At 37.4% G+C, this 16,964-nt stretch overlaps 1 protein-coding gene across 9 annotated transcripts in view; it reads left to right on the top strand.

Annotated features, from left to right (window-relative positions):
- Braf (B-Raf proto-oncogene, serine/threonine kinase) overlaps positions 1–16,964 on the top strand; it is a 132,368-nt gene that overhangs the window by 96,087 nt on the left and 19,317 nt on the right. For 8 of the 9 annotated variants that reach the window (XM_031381634.1, XM_031381635.1, XM_031381633.1 and 5 more), the window contains 3 exons: positions 11,845–11,891; positions 12,658–12,776; positions 16,713–16,844. In XM_031381634.1, the coding sequence (XP_031237494.1) occupies positions 11,845–11,891; positions 12,658–12,776; positions 16,713–16,844 (298 nt within the window). Of the gene's footprint in view, positions 1–11,844; positions 11,892–12,657; positions 12,777–13,177; positions 13,216–16,712; positions 16,845–16,964 lie in introns of all 9 variants that reach the window. The other variant, XR_004121948.1, reaches the window with a different exon arrangement.

The raw sequence follows: 16,964 nt of genomic DNA, 5'->3' as shown, positions 1-16,964 counted from the left end.
TATAATTGCAAATGATGATTTGCACTCAGTGATTTATGTGAACAGTGGAAGTAAAAAAAAGCAAGAACCCTCAAAGAAAAAAAAACCCCACTACCACTAAAAAAAAGCCATTAAATTAATAGGAAATATGTGACTATTATTTTAAATGAATATCTGTATTTTAATCCTTTTTGAGATCTTCAAGTTGTAACAAGTATATCTACTGAATTTTACTTTATAACTCAAAAGATACATTTTTTTAATGATTTATACTAGTTAAAATGAACCAGGGCTGGGTGAAAATGAACCAGGGCTAGGTGCGGTGGTGCACGCGTTTAATCCCAGCACTCAGGAGGCAGAAGCAGGCAGAACTCTAAGTTCCAGGACAGCCAGGACTACATGAAGAGACCTTGTCTCAAAAAACAACAAAAAAAAAAACTGGCTTAAGAAAAAAATTGCATAAAACCTTTTAAGTGTAATTGAACAGTTAAAAGGTAACATTTAGGGCTACAGGTGTTACTTAGTAGTAGATCACTCAAACATCATTCACAAACCCATGGTCAGCCCCCAGCACAAAGCAAAAAGCAAGGAGCACATTTTAAGGTACTTAGCTGAAGCCAGGCTTGGTGATGCATGTCTTTAATCTCAGTATTGAAGAGGCAGAGGCAGAAGGATCTCTGTGAGTTTTAGAACTAAATAGACTGTTTCAAAAAAAAGACAAGCTAACAAAAAAGTGCTTAGCTGAAAAACAAAATATAAATTTGAAAGTTTTATGAATAGTGTAAAAGAATGTCTTAATTCTTCTGTGTGAATGGATTACTATGTCATTTAATCTTTAAAATGTTATAAAGTAGATATTTTGATTTCCCTTTTACTGGTAAGGAAACATTAGGTCTCACATTTATTAGCAAAATTGTCTTAAAACCTCTTTTTTTGTCATAAAACCTCTTATGCTACCTTTGCATTATCAAATTGGAACGAAAGGGTGAAAGTGAATGCATGCGCTAACAACTCTTGCCTCAAAATAAATAAACTTACCACCTTCCTTCATTCAAAACTAGGCAATAACTTACAAGCCTTTGTTCAACCAGAATGCTTTATCACTTTAGTCACTGTTCAATTGCTGTGGCGAGACACCATAACCAACAACTCTTGTCAAAGAAATCATTTAATTGGGGGCTTGCCTACAGTTGCAGAGGCTTGGTGCATTAGCATTATTGCAGGGCACATGGCAGCAGGCTTAGCACTGGAGAAATGGTTGGTTACTACAGCCTGATCTGTAGGCAGAAAATCAGTCTGGGCCTGGCATGGGCTTTTGAAACCTCAAAGTTCATTCACCCCAGGTGATACACTTCTAAAAAGGCCACACCTCCTAATTCTTCTAATCCTTTTAAATAGTACCACTCCCTATTAGCATTCCAGTGTATAAGCCTACGGGGACATGCTTATTCAAACCAACATACACACACACACACACACACACACACACACACACGACAAGGTATTTTATTTAGTAACATCCTTAACTTATCTACTAACAAAATTATCTCAGCCTTTCAACAAAGCTAGAATTTTAATGTACTCAAATCTAAAAGAATGCATTTTGTCTTGAGACAAAAAATCTCTGGCAGAAACTAATTCTCTAGCACTTATGCAATAGGCTGGGCACTCTCTCCTTAGCAGCTCTATGTCTGCCCTCTTCTCTTTGGAATACTTGTACCACAAAGACTTTTATTTAAGATTATATGTCTGACCACTGTATATAACTATCATGTCCCCAGCTCACTTTATCCCTTCCTATATGCTAATTCTAACAGCCTTTTACAATTCTCTGTTGCCCTGACTAGATACAGACTGGGTAAGAGCAGGTGCTTTGTTTTGTTCATTGAATTATGGCTATTGCCTAGACTAGGCCCTAGGCTATGATGGATATTCAATATCTATCAGTAAAATGAAGAAAAGCAAGGAAGGCAAGCAGACAAACAAGACAAGACATACATGCATGATTATACAAAACTACCCAGTATTGTTTACTATCCAGAAAGAAAAATTCAAATTCTGCCTGTATCAAAATTCAGAAATGTTTTTAAAAATTTTAAAAAGAGAGAGGGGATGGGAGAAAATAGCTTCTGATATGAACAGACAATAAAAACCAGTATTTATAATGAGAAGAAAAGGTAGTGGGGTGACAGGGTTAGTTAAAACAAGGTGTGACCATAGGGAAGAACCTATGAAAATGAGTAACTCTAGAGTTATCAAGAGATAGGTGGTACTTCCCCACCACTTTACAGTTGGGATTACCAGTGTACCTTTATAGCCAGCTCTCAAACACTGCTCACCTACTGGTGCACATATGAGCATCATTCTATCAAACTTATCCAAGATAGATTTTCATAGCTGAGAAAGCACTATTAAATTTTAAGCCCTCTAAGATAGTTTACTTTTTATTATCAATTTAAAACTAATGAAGGATAGCATAATGCCTTTCCCATTTTTTTCCTTCCAGTTGAGATGGTAATTTGCATCTGCTTTGTACTAATATATTCTAGTTTCTAAAGTCTTTGACAGTTAAAAACTGTGTCTTGAAATGACTAAGTAAGTTTGGGGTTAAAGTGACAAAATTTTTCCCCTCTATCTTTCAACCCCATTAAAACTACAATAAAGAAATATTTTTATAAAGACTAAACTAATCAGGGTGATAGAAAGAAGACAGTAGCAACATTTTGAAAGTTGGAAAGCAGGTGGAAAACTGAAGATAGACGAAAACCATCATGTCTACAACACAACTTTCAAGAGTCTGTGTGGAGATTAGCTTCAGAAATTGGCAGTTCCTATGATGGGAGAGGCTATTCTGTTAATTTCTTTCCTAGCAAGTTCCTCTGAGCAACTGGCAGAAAGACTGGAAGTTCTCTGGAGAGCGGGAAATGAGTATCTCTGGCTGGGGAATTCTGCTGTCTAGGATTTGGACATTTTACCAAAACAGTGAGATTCAGCAACTGTACTTCTCAGATAATGTTCAGCTGTGCTGCCTGTCTCCCAGCTTGTTGGGGTGGCAGGTGGCATTGTGAGGGGTTAGATCTAGGGTGATCCCTACAACAAATATTGTGCCACTGAGAAACATCCTAACCCAGTCGCCTTTTGGTTTTCAAGAGGCTAGCAGCCAAACCTGACTTTTCCTACAAGAGTCTTAGGAGTCTTCACTAGAGAATCTTACCAGACCAGGAGGAAGAGAGTGTGGGGATTCCTGTCTGTGTTACTATGTGGTTCACAAACCATAAGCTGGACAGTTTACTAGTGCCCCACTTGGTCTGAGTAAGACACATTGTCTCTGAATCATCAAACATTAGAGAAGTCTGATAGTGCCGGGCAGTGGTGGTGCATGCCTTTAATCCCAGCATTTGGGAGGCAGAGGTGGTAGATTTCTAGGTTTGAGGCTAGCCTGGTCTACAAAGTGAGTTGCAGGACAGCCAGGGCTACATAGAGAAACCCTGTCTCGAAAAACCAAAGAGGGGGTCGGGGGGAGAGGTCTGATAGAAATGAAAGGTCAGAACACACCAAGGTTGGGTATACTGGAAGGAACAGATCCAGTGAAAGAAGAGATTGCCACTCTTACCAAGAGCAAATTTATTAGTTTCCTTAGTGAGGTTAAAAATAAAACGACTACTCACCACCAGTGTGCTGTCACACACTTTAATCCCAGCACTTGTAAAGCAGACACAGGTGGATCCCTGAATTTGAGGCCAGCCTGCTCTACAGAGGGAGTTCTAGGACAGCCAGTACTACACAGAGAAATGCTGTCTTGAAAAACAAACAAACAAATAAAAGACTTTTTCATTAAACAAAGTGGCTTCTAAAAAATTTGTTCATAGGCATGGTGGCATGGGGTCACATGCCTATGACTCCAATACGTGGGAGATAGGTAAGAAGGCCACCTAGTTTACACAGCATGTTCCAGGCCAGCCAAAGCAATGCTCTACCTAAAAGTTATTATCATTGAATAGCAAAGCATTGTTGAAATGTTAATACTTGTAACATATTGGAAATTATATCCTTCTCAGTTATTTAAACCTTTAAATGTTGCTTTAAAATTCACAAGGAATCATATAGTTTGTTAGAATTCATTTGAGTTGTCTTTCACAAAAGAAACTATTACGCAAAATTCTGTTTTAGTAGTTGCGGTGGCACATATAATCTATAACCCCTATCACTTGGGAGCTGGATGCAGGACGCTGAGTCCAAATCAGCTTAGAATATATGGTAACTTGCCTCAAAACAACAGGTTTAATATTAATTAAGCCTGTCTCTGCCCCATTAGAGCTAGGCTTAAAAGCATGCAATACAACACCTCTGACCTATATTTGGATTTATAAAAGTGTTGTATATATGAATATGAAAACAGGAATCACCAGATTTACTAGTGGTTGTCTCCAGAGAGGAAAATAGAGAATTAGTATAAACTTTAAAAACTGCAGACACTAAAGTGTAAAGCTCTTAACAAGCCTTTGTTAGGGTAGGAATATGAGTGATTTCTGTACTATCTTTTGGGATGGATTGATTTAATTTCAAAGCAAACTTACTACAGAGTAATAGAAAATCATTTGAAAAAATGTAAACACAAATACATGCCAGTAACTTACCATCCAGATAACTGTATTTGATGGCTTAATGTGTTTTGTGTCCTTCATAATTATGTATGTTAATACTGCACATAATGGTTTTGTTACTATTTTGGCTTTTTTGGTCTTTTTTAAAGATTTATTTATTGTTATATGTAAGTACACTGTAGCTGTCTTCAGACACAGCAGAAGAGGCCATCAGATCTCATTACAGATGGTTGTGAGCCACCCTGTGGTTGCTGGGATTTGAACTCAGGACCTTCGGAAGAGCAGTCAGTGCTCTTTCCTGCTGAGCCATCTCACCAGCCCCACTATTTTGTAACTATAGATTCAGGATTTGCCTTCCTTTTTACTCTTTGCACACCATTACTAGGTACTCAATATTATATTCTGATCACAGCTCTACTGTATACTGTTTACTCAGTGGCTTCTTATTATTTTTAAATGCAAAATATTTTTGTGGTGTTTCAATATGGTATTTATGTATTAGCAATTACATACATTGCTAAATATATGTATTTACAATGTATCATTTTTATTTATATTTTATATGTGCTTCCTCACTTATTCTCAATAATCAGTAAGTCAATGTATATACAAAGGTCATATAAATGTGCCCCAGTGTGGTCCTTTGAGCCTTGGACTATGTCACTTCTCCAAATAATGCACCACTTTCACCAACCCCAGCCCTTGATGCATCTCTTTCTTGTAGTTCACACTTCATTTAGTTGTCCTCTCTCCTAGTCACTATTATACGTCTCCTGAGACCCCCAAACCTCTTCTCTAAGAATATCATCTAATGATCTTGCTCACCATTTTATTAAGAAAATAATGTTGAGCAGGAAATGGTGGTGTGGCTTGGACCACAGAATGAGACCCTGCCTTTTAAAAAGAAAAAGAGAAAGTTCCTTAGACTTTGATGCTGCTAGATCCAGTAGTTAAATTCTCAGTCCTCAGTTTATTGATCTGTGAGAAACATGGGGTCCAGATAGATAGTCCAGTTCCTCATGGAGAACACTCTATTCCTAATCTCTTATTAGTCAAACTTTGGTCTGAATAGCATCTAGCTGGGAACCCTAAGAAACACTGAATTTTAGATACTACCTTAGATCTTCTGAATTTAATCTACATTTTAACATGATCTACAAAAATTCACAAGGGTATAAAGGTTGAAGAAATGTACATCGAAGCATATTCTTCTGATTGTCTTATTAGTATCTGTTCCTCAGCTGGTTGTCATCCCTCTGGGACCTCAGTCACTCTCATGGTATGGAAAAAATCACTTTCTGTACCAACCTCCAGCTACTTCATTTGATCTGTACTTAAGACTCCTATCAAACTATCTGGTCAACACGTCCACTTGATTGTCTAATGGGATCTCACCTACTCTCCGTTCCCCTTCTCCAACCCTTGTTCCTGCTCAGATCATCTGTGCTTTCCCTCCAGTTGACTCTATGTCAACTTGCTGTTCTGTATATATGGGAGTCATACATCTGCCACAGGGCTCTGTCCTTTTTTCATTGTCCTTGGTATAGTCTCACACCTTAACAATATAACAATATACACTATCTACCTCCTTTACTCAAAATATCCTATGAAAAGGCCCTCTCTAGCCTAAAATGACAACCCTGGAGCTCATCCTTTGCTATCCTCTACCCAGGTTCTCACACACACCTGGCACAGTTAACAGTATGCAGTACACTGTATGTCTTACTGATTTATCTTTTTTGTGTTCTGTCTTCTTCACTACAGTGCTGAGTATCTTGCTTTATCTCCAAGACTAAAACCAGAACAGTTTTTGCTTAGCACATAGTGGGTTTTCATTAAACATATAAAGTAAACTTTAAGAATACATCAAAATACACATCATCTCCATGTTACAAATTAGTAGCTAAAAGTTAGATTGTAAAATGTTCCTACGGTGAGTAACCCAGATGGAGTCTAAACCCAAGTCTGTGTGCTCAGAACCATTCCTCTTCCCACGTCTCTCTGCTCATTTCACTTACACTCTTTAGTTTCCTCTCTGCGTGGATAGAACTATTGCCCCTTCACCTGCCTCAGCAAGAAACACACCAGATTATGCAAGCAGATTATATAAAAATATTCTGAAAACATCAAAGTATCTCACATGTACAAAGGTAATGGTAGTTCTCCATTTCCTTTTAAAAATGTACCATTTTTGCTTTTATATTTGGGTCTTTGGTCCACTTCAGATGACTTGTGCCTGAGATCGCAGTTGAGGCTCTTTTCTTCTTCTCCATGTGGCCATCCAGCTGTTCTGGTGGTGTTTGTTGATGAAGACCATCTTTTCCTCCATTTTACTTTTTTCTTTTATGAGTAGTGTGTCTCTGGTTTGTTTCAGTTTGTGGGTGTTTGATACAGATTACAAAAATGAAAGACTAGTATACTTTTTGCTTCCCCACTAATATTATAAAATTCTGTGTTTATATACATATCCATTTATTTTATTAAGACCATTTTTCTGTTTTTTAGAAGTGAGTAAAGTATTTTCTAAAAGGACATTTACTATCCTCTCTAGGGAATGGAAGAGATACAAAATTATCATATTGGTGTATCAGAAGACCCAATATCACTAAGTTCTTAATTCTTCTCAAGTTGCTCTCCAGCTACAGCACAGTATGCACAGATATAAGTTTAGAAATTGGCATACGAATCTGATTATTTATGTGGAAGTACAGAGGATAACTATTTATAGTCTCTGACACTTGGAACCAGCTGTGGTAGTACCCACCTTTAATCATAGTGCTTCAGAGGTAAAGTCAGGAGGGTCAGGAGCCTGGGCTGCCACATTCCCTGTCTTAGGAAGGAATTTTAAAAGGTGGAGAAGAGAAAGCAAGAAGGGAGGAAGAAGAAAATAAAGAGACAATTTTGAAGGAAAAATAACAAAGTTAAGAGTTTAGTTGGAGATTTCAAATTTTACTATAAGACCATAGTAATCAAGAGAGTATGGTATTTGTATAACTATACACATATAAATCATTGTGGAAGAAAAAATATAGCTTAGGTATGGCTCTAATTTACATATTTTCTTCATTTGATTTTCTTTAAGCAAGGTGCTAATGTAATTCATGAAGACAGTTCTTCAACAAATGTTGCTATAACAGTTTGATATTCATAAGAAAAACTAAGCCATTAACTGTTAGATGGCACAAAACAAACATTTGAAGTAGATTAAAAACAAAAATCTAGGGCTGGTGAGATGGTGAGTGGTTAAGAGCACTGACTGTTCTTCTGAAGGTCCTGAGTTCAAATCCCAGCAACCATATAGTGGCTTACAACCACCTGTGATGAAATCTGACTCCCTCTTCTGGTGTGTCTGAAGACAGCTACAGTGTACTTATTTATAATAATAAATAAATCTTTGGGCCTGAGCGAGTGGGGCAGGAGTAAGCGGGATTGACCAGAGCGAGCAGAGGTCCTAAAAGTCAATCCAGATGAACAAACAGATGAAGGCTCACAACTATCTGTACAGCTACAGTGTGTACTCATATACATAAAATAAATAAATAAATCTTTTTTAAAAATCTATTATTTTAAATAGCAAAGGAAAAAATCCTTGTAGTATAAAGATAGGCATTGATTTCTTAGAACACAAAAGGTAAGGGAAAGAAAGAAAAGAAATGGCTTGAAGTACATCAAAATTCAACATTAGTTTTCCTCCAAAGACACTGTTAAGAAAATAAAAATATGTCTGGGGGTATGTACTATACCTAGTCTGTATGAATCCTGGGTTCAGACCCCAGGATCACAGGCAAAGTTAGATGCACAAAAGAAAATGAAAGGACAAGGTACAATCTTGGAGAAGACGTTTGAAAACATAGCTGATAGAAAGTCTTCAAGGTAAGACTGTTAGAGTCAATAATAAAACATAGGGACTGGGGAGATGATTCCACATTTAAGAGCACCAGATGCTCTTCCAGAGAACCCAAGTTTAATTCCAAACACCCACAACCATCTTAACTCTAGTCCAGTATATCTGAAACCCTTTACTGAACTCCTCAGACACCAGGTGTACATGTGATATACAGCCATACATACAGGCAAAGCACCTATACACAAATTACAATAATAGTAACAACAATAATAACTCATACCACTCAATGAGTCCCAGAAACTAGATGGTGTGGGCTTGTAACCCCTGCCCTTCAGAGGCCAGGGAAAGAGGATTAAGAGTTTTAGTGCTGCTGGGCAGTGGTGGAGCACACCTTTAATCCCAGCACTTGGGAGGCAGAGGCAGGTGGATTTTTGAGTTCAAGGCCAGCCTGGTCTACAGAGTAAGTCCAGGACCGCCAAGGCTAAACAGAGAAACCCTATCTCTAAAAAAACAAACAAAAAAACAAAAAACAAAAACAAACAAACAAAAACACTTGAGTTCGGGTGCCATGTCAGCATTATAGTGAGATCTCATCACAAAAAAAGGATGGAATAAGTTTGGGTTCAAAACACTTTCTCAAAGGTGTTCTATGCAAGGCCAGTAAGCACATGCAAACATTTCATTCACAACTACACATGAGGAAATGGCACATTCAGACTATGATGGGTGCTAGCAGCACATCCCCATCAGAATGCCCATTTTCCAGCCTGCAATACACAAGTCTCAGCATGGATAACAATCAGCCAAAACCCTTTTAACCTTTCTGGTAAGATTTGGGAAAACAGTGATAATTTATTCTAATGTTAAATTCAGCGTGTTAGCAGATCTAATTCTCCCTAGATATCTGAAAGAAATAACAACAGAAATCAACAACAAAGGCTTATACTAAAACCCAAGACAACCCATATTCCATTCACTAAATGGATAGTCATACTATACATGCAGCCATCATGTGGATCTCTTAATCCATGGGCTGAGCAAAATAAGTATCTCTTTAAATTCTCATAAAGAAAAAACTAATCCATACTGAAAGAAAACATTTTCAGTAGTTACCCAAGTCTAAAGGTATATTTTAATTGCAAAATATGAAGAAAGTCGTTTTTAAATGTTTAGCACGTGTATTCATTTTTGATAGGTGTGTGTGCTCCATGGCTGTGTAGCAGTCAGAGGAGAACTATGGGTAGATGGCTCTCTCCTTTCACCATCACAATCAACTTGAAGCAGCTGTTGTAACTTTGAGTTTTGCTAGGCTTGCCCTAGCTTTTACTAACCAGTATGTCACTAGTTAGCAGTTAGATGTGTCTTCATCAATATCTACCAAGTTCCTGACCCTAAATTTTTTCTCTTTGACCCTTCAGTTAGATTTTTACCTACTTTATTCTTGCTGTGCTTCTTTCAGTCAGATTTTTGCTTTGCTGCTCCTCCCGAGGACCCAGGTTCAGTTCCCAAAACCCACATTGGGCAGCTCATAACTACCTATAACTGTGGTCCCAGGGAATTGGTTTCCTCCAGCACTCTCTTTTGGCTTTCGTAGGCATCTGCACATGTATGTGTGGCTGGTAGACAGAAACACATCCATATACAGAAATAAATAAATCTTGAAAAGGTTTAAGGCAGATGAGACCTATAAGTGACCTCTAATGACAGAGTGGAAGCCCAGCACTCAGAGCCATGACAAGATCTTTAGATCGTAAGCAGGGCTGTGAGGGAGATAGCATGAAGCGAGGATAATGGATGAAAGGGTTAACTTTGGATACAGTAATTTAAAATGAAATTTTTGTTCAAAAAATAGTTCCGGATCTTGATGTCTGCCTGGAAGAATGAGGACATATAAAGATAGGAAAGTGTAAACAGTCTGAACTATTTGTAAATCTCTAGTTTTAATAGTGCTCATGACATGACTTTGATTTTATATCCTGATTTTAAATCAGAATTCAATGTGGTCACTGTTAGATTTCTGAAGTCCTTTATATCTACTTTCTCCAGTAATAAGACTGTAGGCAGCCTCTTGGATACAATCATCAGCGGCCGCCTAGAGGATCGTATCCAAGATAGTGCTGGTTCCTGATACACTGTAGCAACAGACTATTCTACTGTGCATGCGCCCCTCCCGAGTGGGTGTATACTGCGCATGTGTCCCTCCTGAGCAGGTGTATGCTAATGAGGGTTTGACAGGGAACCAATCCTGGAGGACTTGGTGGCTCAGGCTCGGGTATATAAGGGGCTGTCTCCAGACAGTCGGGGCCACTCCACGGAAGCAAGCAGACCTGCAGCACCTAGGAAGAAGAAGCAGAAGCAGAAGCGGAAAAAGAAGCAGAAGCAGAAGAAGCAGCAGCAACATCAAGAAGAGCTGAAGACGAATAACTTGCACCTATTGTAGTTGATTTGGCAGCCATGTATTGAATACTTCATACCTGCTAGGCACTTTCCATGCATTGGAAGTAAATAGAAATAGAGTCTAAAACTGAAGTCGTTCTTAAGTATAACTTAGGATAACTACAGACAGATGACTTATCATTGACAATAATATAATGTTGGCATGTGTGCTGGTACACCCCTTTAATCCCAGCACTCAGGAGACAGAGGCAGGCAGATCTCTGTGAGTTCAAGGCTAGCCTGGTCTATGCAATGAGTTCCAGGACAGCCAGAGCTACCTAGTGAGACCATATCTCAAATGACATCATCATCATATTAGTAGTAATATACCATTATGAGAAAAATTCTTCCTCACTAGTACTAAGTTTTAAAAATAGATCATGCCTTGATATATTCTTATCAATTGTCAAATATCAATTATTCTTATGAATTGTCTTTACCAAACTTTCACAGTCTAAGGGAGTTTGCATTCTAAATGGAAGGCAAGCATGGGCACATGAAAAATAAAGAAAACAAGGATCAAACTGTTGCATTAATTGGGCTGGGGATGATTGCTTTGCATTGGGTTCCTTGTGAGAAAAGAAGAATGTTCGTTTTAGAATGTGGATGGGTGGAAAGTAGAATGGAAGCTAATTGAGGACAGGTACAGGAGGAGCACATTTAAAGAGATAGAATTGAATATCAAGGTGTATTTCAGGAATATGAATAAACAGACTTGACTGAGTGAAAGGTTTGTATTTGGAACTAGTAAAAGGTAAAGCAGAGCCCTGAACGACAGGATGGGGCTGAGTATAATAGTGATGTGTTTCTATAATCCTAAAGATACTGCCAATTATTTAAAGAGGTTATCACAATGTATCAATTTCAGTTGCTTCATTATTCTAAATATGTCTGTACACCACTACATATGTTATGTAGATTTTGAGGCTGGAGTCCTACTCAGTCTTACTCAGGTTAAAATGATGTTTTGTTTTTCAGTTACTTACACGCCAAGTCAATCATCCACAGAGACCTCAAGAGTAATAGTATCCTTCCTGAAATTGGTCTGCGAAGTCTGAACCACCCTGACTTTTTCCTCTACATTTTGTCTTCGTGTTATGTAAAACTAGTTTCGAGCTAAGTTTCATGTGCTATAAAGAAAATGAACCAATTTGCATGAGAGTATAATAGAACAGGATACAGCCTGATCGGGTTTCTGCATGACTAGGCTCAGTAGGAAAGCCTGTCAAAGTCTTTATCATAGTAGGGCTTGTTGTCTTGCTTGCTTATATCTTATGTGCCCTATAAAGTGGATATTTTGTGGCAGCTGCTTTAGTTCATCTAATCTGGATCAGTAGTAGATGAGATTTGAAACTGAAGGTTCAAAATTATTTAACAGTGATATGAAAAAAAATAAGATTTTTCTTTTTGTCTCTCAGTCCTCACAGCTTCTTTGGATATCATTGTATTCTAATAAAGAGCCTGTGTAGCTCTCCCAGCAGAGTTAACATGTATCTGGGCCAAATCAAATTAGAAAGTTCCCAGATCTCCCATGGGCTTAGGAAGGTATCTCAACCTTATGCTAACATACTTCAGGCCTGAGACATCTTAAAAGTAGGTCATATAAACTAAATAGAACAAATTCTTGTTTAAAACATATTTGTTGACTTTCAGAGAACATATGAATCACTGTATTTTAAAAAGAAAATATTACTATAGAGTTATAGAAAGTAGTTCTTTTACCTGAAATGTTGAAAATGCTTTCTCTGGTAGGAAATTGAGATTTTTTTTCCTTTACTTACTGCACCTCAGATATATTTCTTCATGAAGACCTCACAGTAAAAATAGGTGACTTTGGTCTAGCCACAGTGAAATCTCGGTGGAGTGGGTCCCATCAGTTTGAACAGTTGTCTGGATCTATTTTGTGGATGGTAAGAATTGAGGGTATTTCTCAGTTGGTTGCATTCTTCAATCCTAAGCTAGTGACTGCTTACTAGAAAGTCACTGATGGGCTTAACCGCAGTACTTTTACAGTTCCCACTATCCATAGGAATAGTATTGTAAGCCAGGCATAATGGCACATGTGTTCAATCCCAGCACTTAAAAAGCAGAAGCAGGTATATGTGTGTCAGTTTAAAACCAGCCTGTCTACATAGTTCCAGAACAGCCAAAGCTACAAAGTGAGACCTTGTCTCTTATTTTTTGTGCAAATGCTCTTTTTTCTTGTCTTTAAAAAAAATATTGCAAAACCAGTTTTAGTATATTTAAACAAAATATATATTATAAATTGTTTAAGTGTTATTAAAAATTGTTTTAAAACTTTGTTTACTAGGTTTGGTTGTGCACATCTTTAGTCCCAACACTCAGAAGGTAGGTGTATCTCTGATCAAGACCAGCCAGAGTGAGGTGACACCCTGTCTAAAACCAAAACCAAAAATTTATGTTCAAATGGTCTGTGTATACTACTCTTTTTTTTTTAAAGTTTGCAACTTAAAGAGACCTATTTTCAGAGAGAGAGACAGAGAGACAGACAGACAGAGAGAGAGAGAGAGAGACAGAGAGACAGAGAGACAGACAGAGAGAGAGAGAGAGAGAGAGAGAGAGAGAGAGAGAGAGAGAATGCTATTCATAACAGAAAGGCTCTCTCACACTTTTATTTGAGCCAAAATTAGAAATAGACCTTCTTCACACTAGAAAGAACTTCATAATTATGGGCCAATTGGAAGAAGAAAGACAAAAGAAAAAGGATATTTTTAGTCATCCTGTGCTCTCTGCACAGGTCTGTCTCCTTTCTGCTTTGTAGAAGAAAGTTTAAAAGATGAGAACACGGTTTCTACAGCAGGCTGTTGAGTTATTTCTAGGAATCCTGCTGTAAAACCCACAGTGGTTCCATGTGACCTTTCAGAGGGTCCATAGATCTTTCCTTTGTGAAACCAGCTTTCTTCCTATCCTTCAGTCAAAATGACACACTGCAGCTGGGTGAGTAGAAAACAAGTACAAGATTCCAAGCCTGTTTCTTTTAAGACAGAGAGTAGAGAGAGTTGTAGCTCTGTTGTCACTGAACTTTGTTTATATTAAGAGTAGGTATTCTCTGCTAATATCTGTTTGTTTAATATTTAAATGAATTAGTAAATGATTTAATAGTCAGTTGAGTTTTAATATCTTATTCACAGAGATAGTCTATATAGACAAACATTGTGTGATGTTCAGTTATATTTGAATAAAAGCAATCCTGAGTTCAAGGAATTTTGAAATATCAGCTGAGCTAAATACAGGTGTTTTAAACATCTTTGTGCAGTTGGGTTACCCTACTAGAAACAGAAAAGTTAGAAAGGCTTTCAAGCCCATATTTGTCTAAATACCCAGAAAAATATGTAGCAGTCTCCAAGAAGCAGATTCTCCAAATAGTAGGGATAGATTGAGTATGATTTCTGGGGTTAGGGATCAAGTTGGCGTAAGTAGCAAAGTGGGAGAAAAGAAGCTGCCCTTCAGAGGTGGACAGGAGAGCTGCCCTTCGACCATTAACTTCAAAGGTTCCTAGTCTTCCTTGAGTCTCGTCATCTGAAGTGTTAGGTCAGAGCAGAGGATAACAAGACCCTTTCTTAGATTCTACATTACATTTAGCTAAGTTTCTTTTTAAAATCCTTTGATTATACATTTAACTGTTTTAATTAATTAGAAGAGACTACTTGGTTGTAATCTGACTTTCAGGAACCTTTTAGGCACATAATTCTAACAAAGATCGCAGTGTATACCAGGGAGATGGCCTTTTTAGTTCTGAAATTATAGAGGCAAAAATTTAAGACAGATCATTCACAATAGTGAATTTAACAATAGTGCAAATGTGGGTCTAGGTCCAGTCTCTAGGTTAGTTCTCTTTCAAAAGCCTTAGTTTACATAATCAGAAAAGTATTATTTCCTTCTGATCACCTTTTTGTTGATACCCTGGATCAATGAATTAATCTTTTATTCAGTCATGCTGAAGTTTTTTAAGATAACAAGAATAGCCAGTGAACAATGCACTTCATTGTTGAACAAATCTTTCAGGTTGATAACTGCCTTCAGAAAAAAATATGGGGAGATTTCTCTGTTGTTAAGAGTTCTGGCTGATGTTTTAAAAGAACTTGCATTTAATTCCCAGCACCCAATGACAACTCCCAAGTGTCTGTAAACTCCAGTTCCAAGGGATCTGAAGCCTCCTTCTGGCCTCCCTAGTGCACAGACATATATGCAGGCACCTATACACATAAAATTAAAATAAATAGGCTGGTTGGTATAGCACATGTCTTTAATCCCAGAGGCAGAGACAGGTGGACCTCTGTGAGTTCCAAGGCAGCCGGAGCTACATAGTGAGACCCTGTCAAGTTTTTGAGGATGTGGAATATTCATAACTTGAAAAAATAATTTGGTCATAAACCAGTTTATGTGGCCCTCTGAGTTATTTATAATAGTCTTTTCTACTTTTATTTATATCTTAGAAGAGAAATACATTCTGTGAAAATTTTAATAAATTAACAAATTGAAGGTCTGTCACACATTTCATTTAAGTAGATGGCATGCAACTCTTTGTCTAGCCACCTATCAGCAGGAAAAGCAAACTAAATTTTAAAAGACAGTTCTTTAACTGCTCTAAATTCTATCCCCTCCAAAAAAATTACTTGTTCATCTTATCACAGTTGTGTGTGGTTTGTTTTATACCATATCACTAAATAATACCTATCAACAAAATTTATAAAAAAAAAAAAAAAAAAAGTGGAGAAGACATTCTCCTCCTCCACTGTTGTCCTTTCACCTCTTCAGATTTCCCACAGATCTTCCATCAATGTTTCTTAACTTTGGGCGGACAGCAGAATCATGTGTAAAATTCTGCATAGCAGTGTATGAGTCCCACTTGTATGTAGATTTGGATGTTCTGTGTCAGACTGGAGTGTAGTGAGCACTGAGTAGGGTCCACAGGCAATTGTGACTTGAGCTGTAGTTGAGTCCTGTTATTCCTCAAGAGAGATACTGCCTTGCCAACAAACTTGGTCTTCCTGCTGCATTTGCCAAGTTTCACTAATACCCTTTGCACTTCTTCAGCTCCTTTCTAACAACACAGTGTGAGAGACGCAAACTGAAGGAAGAAGCTCTACTTCTTTACCAGTCACTCATTGTGTTTCATATAAGTAAGAAGCCACGTTGTATAGCTCAGTAACTAAACTATGTGAAAATTTGGTAGATATGATTTGATCTTTGTTTGCCCTAGAAGCAGCAACTAAAAATTTAATGAGTCAAACTGTTATATCTTACTTTTGTTAATAAAGCATTTTTTATACTATACATTTATGGTATAACTTGGAAGGATATTTGAATTTATCAGCCTCTAAATTTTCCCACTATTTTCTAACATTCCCTGGGTTGAGGAAAATCTTTTATACCAGTGACAAAACTTAATTCCATGTACCTACTCCCAAGCTTTTTATAAATGCAAGTCTGGTATTTCTTTGCCAATCAAGACGAGGAAGTGGAGACTCATTCTGATATTCTAAGGATATTCTTGGATATCCTTATCTTGGATTAATTCTAAGGATAGTCTTGAGAAATGGCCACATGGCAATGATGATGTTTGTTCAGAAAGAGGGTTGCTGATAAAATTATAAAACCTTAGTAATGCATCATGAAATCTCAGCTCAATCCAACTCCTTCAGAATTTATAAAACAGGGGGTTTCCCCTTCATCTCAGTTGGATTTATTTCTTTGACCATTAGTAGAAGAATTACATAGTAGATGATTTCTTTAAATAAGGTGTTACTCTGTGAATTAACATTTGTATTTCATCTTTATTCAGGCTAAAGTTAAACTAGGATTTTTTTCTTATATTTTAACAGGCACCAGAAGTAATCAGAATGCAAGATAAAAACCCATATAGCTTTCAGTCAGATGTGTATGCATTTGGGATTGTTCTGTATGAACTGATGACTGGCCAGCTACCTTATTCAAACATCAACAACAGGGATCAGGTAAGTATCTGTCATCACTGGGACTTATTTTAGTATTTCTCTTAAGGCTCTGGTTCTGTATCTTGAAGGAAGTATGGAGATGGAGGTAAATATGAATGATGGAGCTCCTGATCTCTTTGA

The sequence above is a fragment of the Mastomys coucha genome, unplaced genomic scaffold, assembly GCF_008632895.1.
Source record: "Mastomys coucha isolate ucsf_1 unplaced genomic scaffold, UCSF_Mcou_1 pScaffold20, whole genome shotgun sequence".
Taxonomy (NCBI): domain Eukaryota; kingdom Metazoa; phylum Chordata; class Mammalia; order Rodentia; family Muridae; genus Mastomys; species Mastomys coucha.
This window is presented reverse-complemented; position numbering and strand designations above follow the sequence as displayed.